The sequence below is a fragment of the Astyanax mexicanus genome, chromosome 16 (genome assembly GCF_023375975.1).
Source record: "Astyanax mexicanus isolate ESR-SI-001 chromosome 16, AstMex3_surface, whole genome shotgun sequence".
Taxonomy (NCBI): Eukaryota; Metazoa; Chordata; class Actinopteri; order Characiformes; family Acestrorhamphidae; genus Astyanax; species Astyanax mexicanus.
Genome location: NC_064423.1, coordinates 329,168 through 346,898, shown reverse-complemented (window position 1 = coordinate 346,898; position 17,731 = coordinate 329,168). Strand labels below are relative to the sequence as shown.

The 17,731-nt window shown below is 40.2% G+C and overlaps 1 protein-coding gene across 1 annotated transcript; it reads left to right on the top strand.

Moving 5' to 3' along the window:
* Window positions 1-210: 210 nt before the first annotated feature.
* On the top strand, window positions 211-15,002 carry e2f8 (E2F transcription factor 8). Its single transcript, XM_007237260.4, has 14 exons — window positions 211-596; window positions 1,905-1,995; window positions 2,844-3,095; window positions 3,740-3,896; window positions 6,038-6,334; window positions 6,456-6,611; window positions 7,120-7,257; window positions 8,728-8,940; window positions 9,676-9,745; window positions 10,025-10,490; window positions 11,365-11,655; window positions 11,867-11,981; window positions 12,807-13,111; window positions 14,119-15,002. The coding sequence occupies exons 2-14, from the start codon at window positions 1,912-1,914 to the stop codon at window positions 14,269-14,271; spliced, it is 2,697 nt and encodes an 898-aa protein (XP_007237322.3). The 5' UTR covers window positions 211-596; window positions 1,905-1,911; the 3' UTR covers window positions 14,272-15,002.
* Window positions 15,003-17,731: the final 2,729 nt, after the last annotated feature.

The window sequence follows — 17,731 nt, the reverse complement described above, 5'->3', positions numbered from 1 at the left end:
TCATTAAAAACATGAGGAAGCATTAAAAGAAGCACATATCGATATGTGACATAACTGGACACAACACTCGACCCTGTTCAGAACTTTATGTACTTAGTAAATATGTACTTTTATCCTCTGGGTGTACGTGTACGTGTGTGGGGGCGGGGTGTGGGCGGAGTTATGGGCGGGTCAGATCTGCCCGGCAAATTCAGAGCGGGACGCGGGCAAAGGAGCGCGCACATATACACAGACACCCGGGAAAACCGAACCAGGACCTTCATATACCCGGGAAAATCGAACCAGGACCTTCATATACCCGGGAAAACCGAACCAGGACCCTCAGCGCGCTGGAAAATCACTAAAACTGGAGAAATCCGTATTTATTTACAGCCAGCTTTACTGTAGCGCTGTACAGAGAAGCACAGCTGGAGGACTGATCTAACATACTGTAGGTTGAGTTACCTGTGTGGAATCTGCGGAGATATTCTTGCACTAAATTATTTGAGCTAAATCTACAAGAGGTGGAATCTATCTGCCGTTCTTATGGATTAATTTGCCTTCTTTCCTGCATTCTGGTCGGACCGTTTCTCCTGTACAGTCTACTGCTGACTCAGGTATGTTAACCTAATAAGCTAGCGAGCTAGTTTATATATAAAACATACTAAAGAGCTTTATAGTCACCCATAGCTAGCCTATGAATGCTTTTACAGAAGGGAGTAACTTATAATTAGTTAGCTAGTAAGGCTATTTAAGCTATCTGTGTAACACAGAATGAACACAAAGTTTTATTTAACCTAACTACGTAAAGCTAGCTAACTAGCTGGGTTAGATTACATTTGCGGAGTAACGTTAAACAACTACGTTAACTACTTACTAGCTAACCTAGATAGCGTTAGCTAGCTTCACTACTCAGTAATAACTAGTTTATCAGTGAACTTGCTGGCTGTTGCTGTAGGATCCAGCGTTTTAAAGCTATTTTAACATTATAAAAGTTACCGCCTCTCTGTGTTTAATAAAAACTCAGCTAGGTTAACGCTAGCAGTTCGTTTCGATATTTATACCTGGTTAATAATAAACATACCGCAGTGTAAGTTACGTAAGCTATGTTATATTTAGTAGAGTTTTAGTTGACTAGCTCAGCAGTTAGTTAAGTAACTTTAGATCTGTACGGAACTTATCTGCAGGTATTTATTATCCTGGTTTTGAGCTGCTGTGTTTCTGGTGTCCTGCGCTCTGCGAGGCTCCAAACCACTAGTTTTTGTACAAATTAATACAGTTTAAGCGCTTATTTCTTGTTAAATATCGAGTTTATTAGCAGTACAATCTAATCTGCGCCAATATATGCTTTAGTTTAGTTGTTTTATGCTGTTTTTAGCCGCTAATATCTTCTTCCGTTCCGATTGCGAAATTCCGCGCCAAGATTTTAAAAAGGTGAGAGCCTGCGCGCGACTGTCCGAAAACCCGCCCTTTGTCGCGCACCTATTGGCTGGCTTCTTCGCGGGGGGCGGGCTCACGTGTCCGTGCCCTGTCAGCAATTGGCTGATTGTAGTGGAAGGGCGTGTGCATCCGCGTAGTGCTGCTGCGTGATTCGTCGGATCGGGTGTCAGTTAGCGCCAGTCGGCTCCCGGTCATTTGAAATCAAAATAACTTTGATTTACGAAAAATACAAACAGTTTTATATAAGATTTTAATAAACCTGAACTAATTCAGTTCTCATAGGGGTGCACGATGCTTTCTCCCAGGTTATATAACGCTGTAAAAAAAAGGTATTTCTTGTTTGTAACCTAGATAACTCATACAGTTATCTTCCCTGTTCTATTTAAAATCTCAGATTTGCTAATAATGGCACTGATATGTTAGTTATAAGTGATTAATACTAGTATTTTTCCTAACGATCAATTCTTCTTTCTCAACACACGTAGGTGGAAAATGTCCAGCACCTTACTAAACGGCCAGCACTTAACCCAGCTCCCCCAAACGAGCCCCAACAAATCAGCAGCAGCTAATGAGAAGGTCAGTAAATGAGCTGATGAGCTGCTAATGGCTGTGTATAGTGACTGTGTGTGAAGAGAATTATATTCAGAGTTTGTGGAAGGAAAGAACATTCCCTTAGTCAAAAATCATCACTTTTGTAAATCCACACTCTTTAGATAAATATTGTGTACTTTTATGTAACATCTCCATCATTCGTGGGTCAGTGTAATAATTATCAGGTTAATATTCTGCAAAAGAGGAAAAAATAGAAAATCTAAAGAAAATAAATGATTTAACTGTTCCTGAAAATTATTCCAGAAAAGAAAAAAAAAATACAATTTAGTCAAAACTCATTTGTTCTTTACTATATTAAATGGGAAAAAAGTAATAATGGTACACACTTTTTAAAAACTATTTTTCTAATTTATTCTTTACTTCATATTTGCTTTTCTTTATTATATTTTATTATATTCTTCATAATAACTGCTCTGTTGTGGGAAAACCGGACCTTGAGAAAGCAATTTTGTTCCACCCCATGTTCCGCATGTGATGTACATGGCAATAAAGTCTCCTTCATACTTACTTGAAACATTAAACATACCAAGTTTTAATTTATAGTAACAGAATTGTTCTGACTGTTTATTTTATATAATGGGATAACTGTGAAATATCAACCCCTGATTAAAGATATATTTCTATTTGATAATAGTTCAGGCAGTTATTTAATATTGAGCTAAATGTTTAGTTATCTGATTGTTATCTTCATTTTAGCCTACAGTATGCAGCCCTGCCCTTACTTTTTATTGTATAAACCAGCCAGTCTGCATTAAAAATTCCGTTATTGTTATTGTGCACTAACAACCGAACTCTGGCTTCATTATTTACAGAAAACGGGTGTGTTTGTGGAACCGCAGACACCCGGGAAAACCTCGGGGAAATCTGCCCCTCTGGAAAATCTGAAAATAATGGGTCCCCTAACAACGCCCACTAAAGGCCCGGACGCTCCTACAGGGGAGCCCTGGACCCCTACTTCTAATCTAAAGATGCTGATCAGTGCGGCTAGCCCCGAGATACGTAACCGTGAGAAGGAAAGAAGTGCAGACAACATAAAGGCAGACGAAACAGAATGCTCTTCTCAGGTACTTCAACCATTTCTAACCTGTCTTCTAAAGCCTTGTTTATTAAACTTAGTCCTGGAGGGTATTTCACAGGGCAGGATGTCTTTGTTTAGATTAGAGGTTGTTAATCTTTCTTTACTGTGAGACCCCTTTTTTAGGATTCTAAACACTTCATGATCCCATCGAAACTCCCCAGCCTATATTTTATATTAAAATCTTTGCTGAAGTTCACTTTTACTAAACTAAACTTTATTTTTATATGACTATATTTCCTACACAATTACAATTCTGCCACAGTTTTGCATCTTCAGCGCCGTGTGGCACATTAAAGATCATAAGAGAAGTAACGCATAAGATGAGTAATGTATAGTAGCTCTATTTCAACTCTTTAAATCATTTGTGACCTTGTTTTAGGTCACGTTTTACAAAAGCTAAATAACTTTATTTATTACTCTGGTATTTATTGTCTCATTGTTAGTCAAATATATTCATATATAAGTTTAGTAAAGTAAAAGTTCAGTAAACTCTGAACCCCTGGTTTAGACTTTAGCTTAACTCTAGAATCCAGCCTGTGTAACAGGTAAAGAGAGGATATGATAATGTCTCCCTGACACTGCGTTTTATTTTGGGTGTGGATGTTAAAGGTGTGTATTTTGTCCACACAGGAGCCCGAGCTGGGTGAGGAATCAGAGAAGCTGCATCTCAGCCGGAAGGAGAAGAGTCTCGGTTTGCTTTGCCACAAGTTTCTGGCTCGATACCCAGACTACCCGAATCCAGCCATCAACAACGACATCTGCCTGGACGACGTCGCTACTGAACTAAGTAACTATCCAGCATAAAGAACAGACACAGCTCGTGATATTATTGCGTGGGTGTAACACAGAAACATGGATAAATTAAAGGGTTGTAACAATTTAATTACCATATTATTCGCATTAGGCGTACTTAATATCCTTGAAATCCTAAAACCCTAAACAGTGCGCCTTGTGTATAAATTCTACCAGTTGGGTTCAGGGAAGGAGTAAGTAAAGCCACTATGCTGAAGTACAGAGTTATACAGGAGTTTCAGTGAAGTTATTCTCCAGCACTAAGGCTGGAGCAGTATTAGCATTAGCGGCTAACAGCCGCGCTAGCTCTTTCACTGTTCATAGGGTAGTATCGGACTGTAGTCTGCGTGTTTACTGTGTTAAAACAAGCTCCATGGAACAAACCGCTAGCTAAGAGTGCCCTGGGTTACCGGAACACTCGGTGTTCCTCAGTGTAGCGCTGTCAGGCGGCATTTACTAGCGCTAAGCGCTGCTGCTAACCCTGCTGTTGAAAATATTGTAAATAAACGGAAGCGCTTTACTCACCCAACATCCAGCGCATTTTTTTTGTTGTTTTTTTTTCTCTAAGAATTAAAGTTTTGTTTACGTTGGAAGGGAAACATGGCGGAACTCTTGTTCCTTACTATTGTTACTTAATTTTTTTAAGCCTTCTGCTTGAAAATAGACGTTCATTGATAGTGTGACTACATTGCACTTTATAGTCTGTAAATATTAGAGGTGTGCCAAAAAATCGATTCACATAAGAATCTTGATTCTCATTTACTACGATTCAGAATCGATTTAAAATGTCCCAAAATCGATTCTAAGGTCCAATCCCATTTCTTCCCTTGGCCCTACCCCTCACGGTAAGTTCACACTGCAGCGGCACGAAGCGTTTTTCGCTCCGCCTCCCACTGCCCAAAGCGACCGTGGCCGCTGCAGTTTGAACTTACCGTCAGACCCACACAGAGCGTAGGTGTATGAGAATCACCGGTAAGATGGCAGAACAAGCACTATATTACCTTAGATTAACGTGTAGTTTTAATGTTTTATGGCAGAATGCTTCATAACAAGCATAAAAAAGATCGCTAGTAGTTAGTTTCAGTTTCTGTTAGCTAGCTAACTAGCTAACTTTCCAGTTCCACCTTAAATAACGCTACAGGTGGCAGCGGGCTGCAGCATTTAAGGCGGAACGGAAAAATAACAATAAGCTAATCAGAGCTAATTTCAGCTCCTCATCACAGAGGAATTAAGGAATGGACAATATGAATTAATTTCTCCACCTCCTGCCCCCTTTCTGAAGAAATACAACGGCCTAAAATTAACTAGTTAATCAGCAGCTGCTCCTGAACTTTAGCGCTCCACTGCTATCATCACATCAGCCCAGCAGCGTCACCTACACACCACCGCTAGTAGCCTGGTAATAAAGCAGTGTTATTTATTATTTATTTATTGTTCATTAACGTCATTGTGATATCCCAGTGATTCCTCTGTCACTGAGGACCCACATTCCTGCACATTTTATTGTTTTTGTAACACATTACCTTCTCCAGGACCAGTGTATATTTTGGAGGCTTTTTTTTCAATAAGTTTTCAATAAATTTTTATAAATCAAATCGTTTTGAATCAAAAATCGATTTTGAATCGAATCGTGGCCCCCAAAATCGGAATCGAATCGAATCGTGAGATAGTAAAAGATTCCCACCCCTAGTAAATATGGTCGTTTTATTAGTACATATGGCTTCCAATTTAGGCAAAATGCTCTACCAAACCTATCTACCTATCTGACGATTGAACTGTTTGTAAAAGTGCAGTCTTAAAGACTAATTTAGTTTTCAAAAGAAAAGAATGGCTAAAGTGTGCATAAGGTCCACAATTTATTGTTTCTGTTTTCAGTTTATTGAGCTTTCATCACTGTAAAACTATGATATTTAAACCAACTGTGACAGTATATAAATGTTGTGTCAATAAGTGGTTATGATACTGGGGTTAACTGTTAATAATAAGTTTATCCAATAACAGGCTGGGGAATGGAGAGCATGTGCTGTAATTGGCTCAATCTACACGGCAAAATAAACATATGAACATAATAAAAATTATTTCAAACTACAAAACTGTAGAAAGTTTAATTGTAATAAATGCGTTATTGTCACCTAGGTGTGGAGCGCCGTCGTATCTACGACATCATGAATGTTCTGGAGAGTCTGCACATGGTCAGCCGGCTGGCCAAGAACAGATACACGTGGCACGGGCGGGCAAAGCTGGCGCAGACGCTGGCGGCCCTGTGGCGGGCTGGCGAGGAGAACCGGTACGGTCAGCAGATGCTGCAGCTCAAACAGAAGAACCTGGATCAGGAGTTTGAGCTGGACGGAGAGGAGAAGGAGAACGAGGAGGAGGCAGAGGGACAGAAGGAGCTGAGCTTCATCTCTGAAACCGCAGGGGACGCCAAAACAGGTCAGTGTGTGAAGCATGTGAATATCTGCACTGCTGGAGCTCATGATGATGATGATGAAGATGATGATAGTGGGTGAGGGTCATTGAGTTGGATATGCTGACAGTCCTCTCCCTCCTGCAGCCGGCAGCCGGAAGGATAAATCACTGCGGGTGATGAGTCAGAAGTTTGTGATGTTGTTCCTGGTGTCCAGTCCTCGGGTGGTCAGTCTGGAGATTGCAGCAAAAATCCTGATTGGAGAAGACCAGGTGGTGGACCAGGACAAAAGCAAGTTTAAAAGTGAGTATGGCTTTCAAGTGTCCTAATAAATATCTGATCATCCACTGAGCACTAGGGGTGGGAATCAGGATACTCAATATATCACAACACAATTCTCTACTTCACAGCATGTGTGTTACTGAAGAGGATAAAATACTCCTAAATAATTAAATATCAGGAATTATGGATTTATTGATGTCAGTTTGACAGAATTTTACAAACAATATTCTTCACTGCAGGTTTACCCTGCTCTTTTAATCATAGCACCACCATGTGGAGTAACAAACAGGTTCTGCTTTAGACTAATTTGAGGATTAGGAGTCTTTTGGAGGTTTGGAGCTCCTGTTTTTTAAAAAATAAATATAGATATTTGATCAACGTATCAATGTAATGCGGTTTATTATATAATACTGATACGTTCCCACCCCTACTGAACACACTGTCTGCTTGTAATTGTTGTGTTTAACAAATGTATATTAAGAGTGTCTGGATTCATCGTGTTGTAACTTTCTCTTCTGTGGGATTTTAGCGAAGATCCGTCGACTGTACGACATCGCTAATGTCCTGAGCAGCCTGGAGCTGATTAAGAAGGTGCACGTGACGGAGGATCGAGGGAGGAAACCAGCGTTCAAATGGACCGGCCCAGAGGATCTCCCTTCACCACAGGGTCAGTGCACTGACTTAGTGGTATCATATATTAAAGGGCAGATGTGTTAAACTTGTGACCTTACATGCTTATTGTATAAGAAGTGTATGTGTGATGTGGGTATATAGATACTGTTAAAGTTTGGGGACAGTGGGGACAGGACTCAGACACTCGCAGATACAGATTTGAGTGTTTATTAAAGGATTGGGTGATACAGGAGTAAATTACTGGAAAACAGGAACCACGTAGACAAAACCATACCATAAACGTGAACAGTCCAGAGAATCATACACGGGAAGGCCAGCAGCAGAGGCAGACAAAAAGGCAAAAACGATAAACAGTCCAGGTCAAACCCGGTAAATACAAACAGAAGGGAGCAGGCAAAAATCTGCATCAAAAAAAAAACAGAACAAAGTCATACACGAAAAAACAGAGATAGAGAATAATAACGCTTTGTAATGAGGATAAACCAACAATACTCGGTACAGGTGTGTGTGAGGGAAGCTCTTTTATAGTGCCAGTGATTAATACTCAGGACTTCCGGGAGGAAGCATGTGATCGGGTGTGTGTGTGATGTCAGCGGGTGGTGCGCTCTGGGTAGTGTAGTTTTTAGACTGAGAACCATCGTTAGATCTGAGTGTGGGAGAAACTGGAGCACTTTCAGCACCAGACGTGACAAAGTTCTTAATCATCTTCACAAAAGCTCTTACCCAAAAAGATGTTCTCTATTATGTAACTTTTTGTGTTAATGTGTTGTAATGGTCACCTCAATGTCTAGCACACACATTTCTGTTTGTTTCTCACCATTTATTCTGAAAGATCATCTAAACAACTGGTGATCTTATAGCAGTATATACAATGGCGTGTAAAAGTATTTGTCCCCAAATCAGACAAAGATTACTTTAGTAAATATAAAAAGCACTTCAGGATTGTCTGGTATCAGGAGAATTCTTGGTTCCATCTATTACAGCGAGTCCAGGCCCACTACCACCACCATGTTTTACATTCAATATGATGTTCTTTTTTCTGAAATGATGTGATCGTTTTACGCCAGATGACTGATAGATGATCAATGACTTTGTTTGTGAATTTCTTCAGATGGGGTATAATAATAATAATGTGCTGCTTTTTGAGATCTTTTATCTGCTTCATGTTGTCAGACAGGTTCTATTTTAGTGATTTCTTGATTCTACAGGTCTGGTAGTAATCAGGTCTCGTTGTGGTTAGTAGTGAGATTTAGTGAACTCAGTTTTCCAAAAAGTGGGATTAATCACATTTAATGTATCACAGGGCTAGATTGGGTTGAATAGTTTTTTGCCTTAATAAATTAAATCATCATTTAAAATGTGCTTTTTATAATTATTCAGGTTATTTTGTCTAATATTAAAGTTTGTTTAAGAATCTGAAAAATGTAAAGATTAGAAAATAAATAGAGAAACACAAATAAATGTAACATTTAAAAATGTCAAATGAAATGTGTTTGTCTGACAGATGTGGAGATTGCTACAGTAACAGCGAGCTCTTTATCCTCTCGGCCGCTGGAGTCCCGCTCCTCGCTGGATAACTGCACTAAAAACCTCTTCTGCTCCCCCGGAACCAAGCGGGGCTTCACCCGCCACCACTCGCTCGTCAAACTGGCCAAGAGCATCCAAGACGACCGCCGCAAGATAAACTCCGCCCCCACCAGCCCCATCAAAATGACCAGTGAGTTCATGCTTTCCCTCGACCTCATTTATACTATATTAGAAATAGAATAAAAGTTGGCCCGCTGTTAAGCAGGTTTTTATCATGTGAGATTCAAAGTTTGGACGCTAGGTGTCGGAAACGGGCCAAAGAGTCTAAAAGCAGAGAGAGCGCGCATTTCTAGTGGCAAAAACGGGGCAAAGAGTCTAAAAGTTGCTGTAATTAAGGAGTTTAATATTAAGAGACATCATGAAATGAAACATTAATTTGAAAAATCTTAGTTTACACAACACTGCCAAAGATAAAGATAGTAAGTCAAGTAAAATGGAGTGTAAATGAAAGTAATCAGGAAAATGTATTATTTAAAGTGGTATATTTCATTATATGTTTTATTACAGAGTCTGTGGCCCGTGACTTCATGTAGATTTCTCCTTCTGGCCCCCAACAAAAAAAGCTTGGACTCCCCTGCTCTAAATAATAAAGTCAGCAGATTTACACCATAAAAGCAATTAACTTTTATATAAGAAAGTATATAAATAAAGGAGCAGCAGGTCACAAACTTACTTTACTGGTATTTAAATTAATATGTGTATTGTCTGTTTAACTGATATATGTTGAAATAAAGAGAGGGTCAAAAGGCCAATCAAATTCTAATCTAGCGGTTGAGACCCTTATCAACCACAGTGTTCATGCCAGCGCCCGGACCTGGTGCTAATGTTCTAAGTGTAAATAACGTTTGTTCTTGGTGTTTTTTAGGTGAAGCAGTAAGTGGAGGGCTGGCTCACCTGGCAGCGATCTGTAAAATGCAACTGGATAAGCAGACTGTGTAAGGACAGCTTCCCTGTTTCTTTCAGTACATTTCTAAAAGATTTTCTATTAGGTGAAGTAATATTTAGACTTTAATACTGTGTTTAGAAGACTCAGTTAGCTGGTGTGTATTAGAAGAGCAGGACTGGGTTAGTTTGTTCAGTTAATATTAGCTGGTAGCAGGAGCACTATTATTATTTTTTTAAAACATAAGGTTAAGCTTTTTTAAAATGAATTAATGAGAAGAGCATGAATGTTAATATTCTCTACGCTGTCTAACTGAATTATCTGATTGTAGGAATATTCCTCAAACACCAAACCCAGAAGACGCTGTAGACGTTTGTGAGGACACTTTGTTCACATCTGCTGGAGCTTCTACAGCTGCACCCGGAGAATCCAGACCCGCCTGCCCACCAGGGGTGCATTTTCCTGTGCTGCCAGCAGGGGCAGTCTCATACCTGCCCTCTCCCTGCTCCTCAGTTATACCTGTACTGCTGCCCCAGCCCCAGGTGGGCCGGTCCTATGCCCTCTATGTTCACCACGCCCCTGCCAGGCCACACCCCTCGCTCAGACCGCCTCCCACAAGCCTGGTTGTGCGCTCCATGACCTTTGAAAGCCCAGGGGGACCCAGCCACAAAGTGTCGCCAGCTGCAGCTCCAGCGGGTCAGGCGGCTCAGGGTCACGACTGTGCCAGCCCTTCTCTGAAACGGGCATGTGCAGAACCAGCGCCGGAGGGAAGTCCGTCCAAGATCAAACGTGCTGAGGTGAGCTCAAAACTGACTGCGTAATAATCTTTAATGGAGACGCCACATCGAAACAGGACCTGACTGTCAGGGGTGGACGATATACCCTGAAATTATATCATGATATTTCAGGGTATTTATTGGATAGCAATATTTTAGCAGAAACATTTTGAAAAAAAAAAAAACAGTTACTTGCCAAGACGCTTGTACTTTATCAAGACTTAATAATATTATAATTATAATAATATAATGTGTAAAACTTAATTCTGCAGATTTATTTAGTGCATGCCTATAAACTGCAAATATGAACAATCATAAAATAAATCCTTGAAGCTTTACAGTAGATAATTGCTATTTATATTTATTTAGCATCTTAAAATGTTTTGCAGGTGGATGACAATGATGAATGTTGGTTTTTTAATCAGATTTTTGTTATGCATTTTGGCATGATGTTCTCCTCCACCAGTCTTACACACTGCTTTTGGGTAACTTTATGCTGCTTTACTCCTGGTGCAAAAATTCAAGGAATTCATCTTGGTTTGATGGCTTGTGATCATCCATCCAACCATGTTTTTAATGTAGTTTTTAATGCAGTTTTCATGCACCTTGGATCTTGGCATGTTCTCCTCCACCAGTCTTACACACTTTTGGATACCTTTTCTTACACACTGCTTTTGGATAACTGTATGCTTTACACTTCTGGTGCAAAAATTAATTGTGATCATCCATCTTCCTCTTGATTATATTTCAGATAAAATAAAATATAAATATAAACATAAAATAAAAAAACCCAATAAAATGATCAATAATAAAAGTTTACTGTAATGTAAATGCAGATTTCGTATTTTTCAGGTGAAATCTAATCATTTCTCTCTGTCTGATGTTCTGTCTACAGAGCAGTTCCCCAAAGCTGGGTGAGATTCTGAAGGCTCGTCTGAAGGCTCGACGGGGGGCGCTGAAGTCCAGCCGACCCTCCTCGAGAGCGCTGCACCTGGACCCCGAGTTCACCAAACCCCCTGAACCACGTTCTGCCCCTCTGGACCAGAGCCTGGAGAACTTTTTGGAGAAGGAAGAGAAACTGCAGGCCGAGAGCAGAGAGACGACACTGACTCCAACACCATCCAGACACACACAGAAAATTACCCCCAACGGACCAGAGATACAGCCTGGACTCACACACTCAGAGGTAGAGCAAACTTTTACACCACAAATTTAACATGCAGTCACTTTCCATTTTGTGACATTTGTTAGAATATTAATACATTCCTTACAGTTAAACAAGAACTGTAGTTAAATTAAAGACTTTTTCTAGGCTGTATAGTGATGTTAGACATTTTTGCACCATTTATTTGTCTGGATGTTGATGATCCTTGTTGTAATTATACTGTATGTTTCAGACTTTATTACCCACAGGTTACTTGATTCCTATCCCTCAGCCTCCTCTGCTCAGCTCCAGCGAAGCTCCAAAAACCTCCACACCCACATACAACATCTACCACACGCCAACTGCAGGTACTGAGTGCAGAGGAACTGATATATTGTTTAAAAGTATGAAACACTCTGTTTAGTACTTTAGAATCACTTATGTTTAAATTTAAAATGAGTGGCTCTAAAGATGGTCCATAAAGACTAGTTTGGGAAGCACAGGTTCAGATAACTCGGAATGTTTGTGGTGTAATTTATTGACCCAAGAGAGAAATTTGGGTGCTATACCAACACAAACCATGTGCACTTGAAATGCACATTAGGGGTGGGCGATATGGCTCTAAAATAATATCACGATATTTCAGTGTATTTATGCGATAACGATATACTTGGCGATATAGGAAAACAGAACAATAATTAATTCATTTCAGGAATATAGTATAATAGTATAACAGTATAATCATAATGTGGCAAAATAAATAATATAGCATAAAATAATATAATGCAGCAAATAATATTGCAGAATATTTAGTGCATGCATATAAACTGCAAACTAAAACAATTATACAATAAATACACCTAAAGCTTCACAGTAAATAATAGACTACTTTTAAGACAGAACAGCTCTATTATCACTATATGGATTTTTAATATCATGATATTTCTGTATCACATTGTGATATATGTTATACAATATAATATTGCCCACCCCAATGCACATTTTAGTTTATAACATTTAAACATCCTTAAAATGTTTTGAAATTACATTGCCTTACATTCATAACCTTAAGAACAGTTTTAACTTTGTCTCATTTTAGAAATGCACGGTTTTCATAAAACTGCAAAGACAAAATATATCCTTAAAAACTGTAACAGAGATAAAATATGTGTTTATTTTTCTTTGTTTTTCAGGCTCTAGACCTCCCCCTCCTCAGGAGTTTACCCCCACTGGTCTCCATTTGCCCCGTGTACCTCCCCTCTCCCCTTTTTCTCCCACCCCAAGCCCCTCCATCCTCAACTTCACCCTGCAGAACCTGGGCCTGATTCCCAGTCCCTCCACACCCACACCAACCCACGCTCCCTGTGGAGTGAGTCTGGAGCCCCCCGGCCCTGCCGCTCCCCCCGGGATGATATTCGTTAAGCCAGTTTCTCCAGCAGGGACACTGCAGCATGGAGCTCTACACGGCCAGCCCGTCACCTTCATCAGCCTGCAGCAGGTGAGCAGACTGGAATTATTCTACAGGAAGCGCAGGGGGCGATGTTTCATTTAACAAAGCACTTTATAATGTTCACGTAATGCAGATTCAAGAGTTAATCAAACTAATTATAGGAATAATTTTCCTATAAAAAGTAACTGTCCTACCTTTAAATAAAAGTTAGCGTAAAACAGATTTAGTTGCATTTAGGGGTGAGTGATATGGCCCTAAAATAATGATATATTTCAGAATATTTATATGATAATGTTATCTATTATAATAATATAATATAATAATAATATACTTCTGCAAAAAAAGGGAGTATCGTTTTATTAAGTATAACTACTTTCATAAGTTTCGTACTTTGAGTAGAAAAACACTTAAAATCAGTTTCTCCAGCACTGAATCCGGAGCAGCATTAGCATTAGCCGCTAATCTTTTGCCGTTTAGAGGTGAGTATTATCACCCTGTAGTCTGCAGCTAACCCGGTTTATAGTTAACTAGCTGATCACCCTGGCTTCCCGGAACACTCAGGGTTCCTCAGTGTAGCGCTGCCGGGAGGCATTAGCCACTAAACGCAGCTAGCACTGACGGTTAGCCGCTAATGCTAATGCTGCTGCACCCATTCTTAGTGGAAATCTGAAAATTTAAACTTACTGTAAATAAATGTAAGCTTTTTACTCACAGTTTTGATTTACATTTTTAAAAAATATCTGAACAAAAAATATCTACCTTAACACAACTGCAGCATGTTTATAAATGCACTTATATTTGCATAAAAACTGCAAACAAACAGTTAAATGTAAATACCGTAGATTGCAAAACAAATACAAAATAGACTGCTTTCAAGAATATCACTTTTATCCCAATATGGAGTTTTTTATTGTGTCCATTTTTTGCAATATAATGGCATCCTCTTAGTTGCAGTGGTTAGTTCATAAATGTCTTTAGTTTATAACCGATTGTAATGTAATAATAATATAATAATAAAATATGAGTTTAATAAATGTGTTTTTCCCCCCATTCAGCCGCTCCTGACCACACCCAAAGGCCGTCCTGCTCTTCAGCACACTTTCTTCCACACCCCAGTCTCCTCACTGCCCACCATCACCACACCCACAGCCCCAAAAACCCTCTACATCCCCCAGAGGAAGCTGGAGGTCAGCTCAGAGGACTCTTAGGATATTCCAGTCTCATATTGGGGCGCCACATTACGCGGTGTATCTGCTGCAAATCCACTAACTTTTACCTGAGCCTGTGTGTGTGTGTGTGTGTGTGTTTAATTATTTGGTTGGTACTGTAGGTTCTGCTTTATCTTTATGCCTCTACAGTTCTGGTGTTTTCACGGCATGTTTGGACTTTAAGACTGGTGCTGTTTAACCAGACATGATCAACTGGGTTTACTCTGAGCCTCAAAGCCCACCGCACAGAACACTGTAATCCAAAAGACTTGACTTATCATTTGGTCCACTAGCACACTGTGTTATGGGTTAGCTTTGTAAAAAAGACAAAATGCTGTACAAGAACTCTGTACAAGAGTAAAAAGTGTGCTTTATGTTTCAGTTCCAGTATTTCAGGGATTTTGTACCAAATGTATAAAAACGTCAGGAAAAAGAGGTCATCTCGACACTGGTGCTACACGTACCCTAAAATATTACCCTGCCATGATTATGGTGCTGTGCTATATGTTGATAGGAGAGAACAGTGTGGGGTAATAAAGTATTAAAGAGGATTAATAAACTGTAGTGGTCTTACAGCTGTGTATATTGTTTGTTTGTGTCTATATCCCATGAAACTGGGACTGTATGCAAAGAGTTATGAATGTGCATTAAATATTGCTAATCATTTAAAAAATAATAATTGATCATTATATGGAGTCAATTATTAATTAAAACCTTTTTATGATTTTTAAGTGTGTTAATTGTTTCTGTTGGATAGTTTTTGGGTATAGGAATTATTTCATTAACACATTCAGTTTGGCTTTACGTCCTGGGTCACAGTAGAGGGTTTATAAAGCTCTGGACCACAGTCAGAGGGTTTGCAAAGTTCTGAGCCACATGAAGGATGCTGGAGGATGTTGCAGCAGCAGAACGTTCTCCACGGCGTCTCCAGACTCTGTCACGTCTGTCACCAGTGGCGAATTTGCCAATCCTGGTGTTCTCTGGCAAATGCCAATCGCCCTGTGCGGTGTTGGGCTCTGAGCACAACCCCCATCTGTGGACGTCGGGTCCTCATACCAGACTTGTGCACATTAGTGGCCTGCTGGAGGTGATTTTGCAGGGCTCTTGCAGTGCTCCTCCTGTTCCTCCTCGCACAAAAGAGAAGGTAGCAGTCCTGCTGCTGGGTTGTTGCACTTCTACAGCCTCCTCCACGTCTCCTGCTGTACTGGTCTGTCTCCTGGTAGCGCCTCCAGTCTCTGGACACTACGCTGACAGACACAGCAAACCTTCTTGCCACAGCTCGCATTGATGTGCCATCCTGGATGAGCTGCACTACCTGCAAGTGGATGAGCTACTTGTGCAGTGTTAATTTCGTTGCTGAATAATTTTCGTCATAGTTTTCATCAACAAACCTTTTTTTCAAGACGAAAACGAGACAATAACTAAATAAAAGCAGCATAAAAAAAGATGAAATTAAGATTTTTTACATGTTTGTCAACGAATAAAACGAGACGAAAACGTTTGGCAGGGAGGACATCCAATCAGAACTGATTTAGTTTTGTGATTAAGTATTATGAAAGGTAGGGACCAGTTAGGAAGAGATCCAATCACTACTACTTTATTTTAGGCCAAACACATCTAAACTGATTAAACTGCACTGACCAGAATTACCTGCCAGACTGTTCAGGAATTTAGATATTTATATACACATTTCTAAATTCTAAATATAACAGTGAGTCAACGCCAGCGGGTAAAATGGGAAATCTGGCAATAGCATGATGCACTAACCTTGGTAGTTACATACACAAGATATCTAACTAACTAGTTTAAAACAGAACTAAACTGGTTTTGTCAGTAAATACTAAACTAATGAGAAAACAGGATGCTCTACATATCCATGAAATAGCTCATTTACTCACTGTTTATTTTCCAGTCATCCAGTCTCAATGCTCAAAGCTACCTAACCTCACATAAACTAAGCTAAGCTAATTGTGGCGTGAGGAGGCGGGGGAGTTGTGGGTCCGCCCCACGCCAGTGCGCAAAGCCATGTCTGTCTCAGCTGGCTCGCATGAGGACTGATTGAGCCGCCAGCTGGGACAGGCATACATACTCAGCCTCAGCCCTCATTTGAGGAGACTTTCACGGGGGTGGGGGGGGGGGGCTGAGGGCTGAGGCCGTGCGGACTTATGTTTTCAACTTTAAGAAAAAACTGAGTAATTCTACAGATTCTACAGCCCCACTGGGCTGCAGTATGATTTAAGTTTGTTTTTGGGTGTGGTGGAGAGCGTTAAAAGCCAAATAAAGGTATAAGTTCATTTACTCCCCGTGTCTGTGTATCTCTGTGTGCTTCCTCCTTCCGGGTCACAGTGGTCACGCCCCTAACCGCAGGGGCCTACCACATAATATAGGCTGCTTCCAGAAACCCCAAAAGTGTCTCCTTTTTCCTACCGATCCTCCTCCGTGACTCGGAAACGGTGACGCCATCTTGCCGCCTGTCTGAATACCGTAGGAGACGAAAGAAGCTGCTTAAAATCCGTCTCGAATAGGCTTCCAACGGAGAGTACATCAGAGCATCCTACTCCGGAAAACTTTTAGGGATTTTCAAATGACATCACTGCATCCACGCCCACAGAGCACGCGGGAATGAAGAAGGCAACGAACAAATATACGTCATAAGCATATTAATTCCTTATCTAATTAAACAGCCAGTCAAGCAGTAATATAATTTATAGTTTAGATAAGCTGTATGTTCAGTGAAACTATATTAATGACCCTATATGTAACATGTTGTTGTACATATACACACATTTCACCATGTGTGGAAAATATAATATTTATTATTATATTTATTATTTTTTAATTGGTTTTTTGTTTTATTACATTCAATGAAATCACATTTCACTATAATAATAATTAAATATTTACATATGCAACCTTCATCAATAGCAAATCAGGATGTACTTTGAAACTTAATATGCTTGTCATAGTTATGATCTCTAGAATTTGGAATTGTGTTTATTGATCTCTCGTTTTTATTTTTGTATGCGGAGCTCTATCCAGAAGCTGTGATTGGCTGCGCAGTATCAGTCATGTGCTGAAAGTGAGCGTTGTGATTGGCTCATCGGTAGTCAACATCCTATCTAAAAAGGATCAGCTGTCCCATTTCCCCAATTACAGCTCCTTCCCTCCATTCCTCCTCCTCCTCGATTCCTCCACCTTCTTCCGGGTAGGAGAGGAGGAGTAGGAAAGGGGGAGTAGGAGAGGAGGAGTAGCAAAAGTTTCTGGACGCAGCCATACTCTTACCTCACCGAACCTAAACTAGGCTAAACCATAGACTGTGTATATCTGGACAGAGCATGGTCTCTCAAAAGTGAAGCCACCACAGGTCGGGCGCCCCCTGCTGTTCGGTTTCAGAAAGCTGTGTAACCCCACCCACCCCCATAGGTTTCAATGGCAAAACAGACAACTTTCAATCACCTTT

Excerpts from the sequence above, each read along its gene's own strand:
- e2f8 (XM_007237260.4), top strand. The coding sequence starts at position 1,912 with ATGTCCAGCACCTTACTAAACGGCCAGCACTTAACCCAGCTCCCCCAA. Across the intron at positions 7,258-8,727 it reads GGATCTCCCTTCACCACAGG|ATGTGGAGATTGCTACAGTA; the intron begins GTCAGTGCACTG and ends TTTGTCTGACAG. Across the intron at positions 11,982-12,806 it reads CTACCACACGCCAACTGCAG|GCTCTAGACCTCCCCCTCCT; the intron begins GTACTGAGTGCA and ends TTTGTTTTTCAG.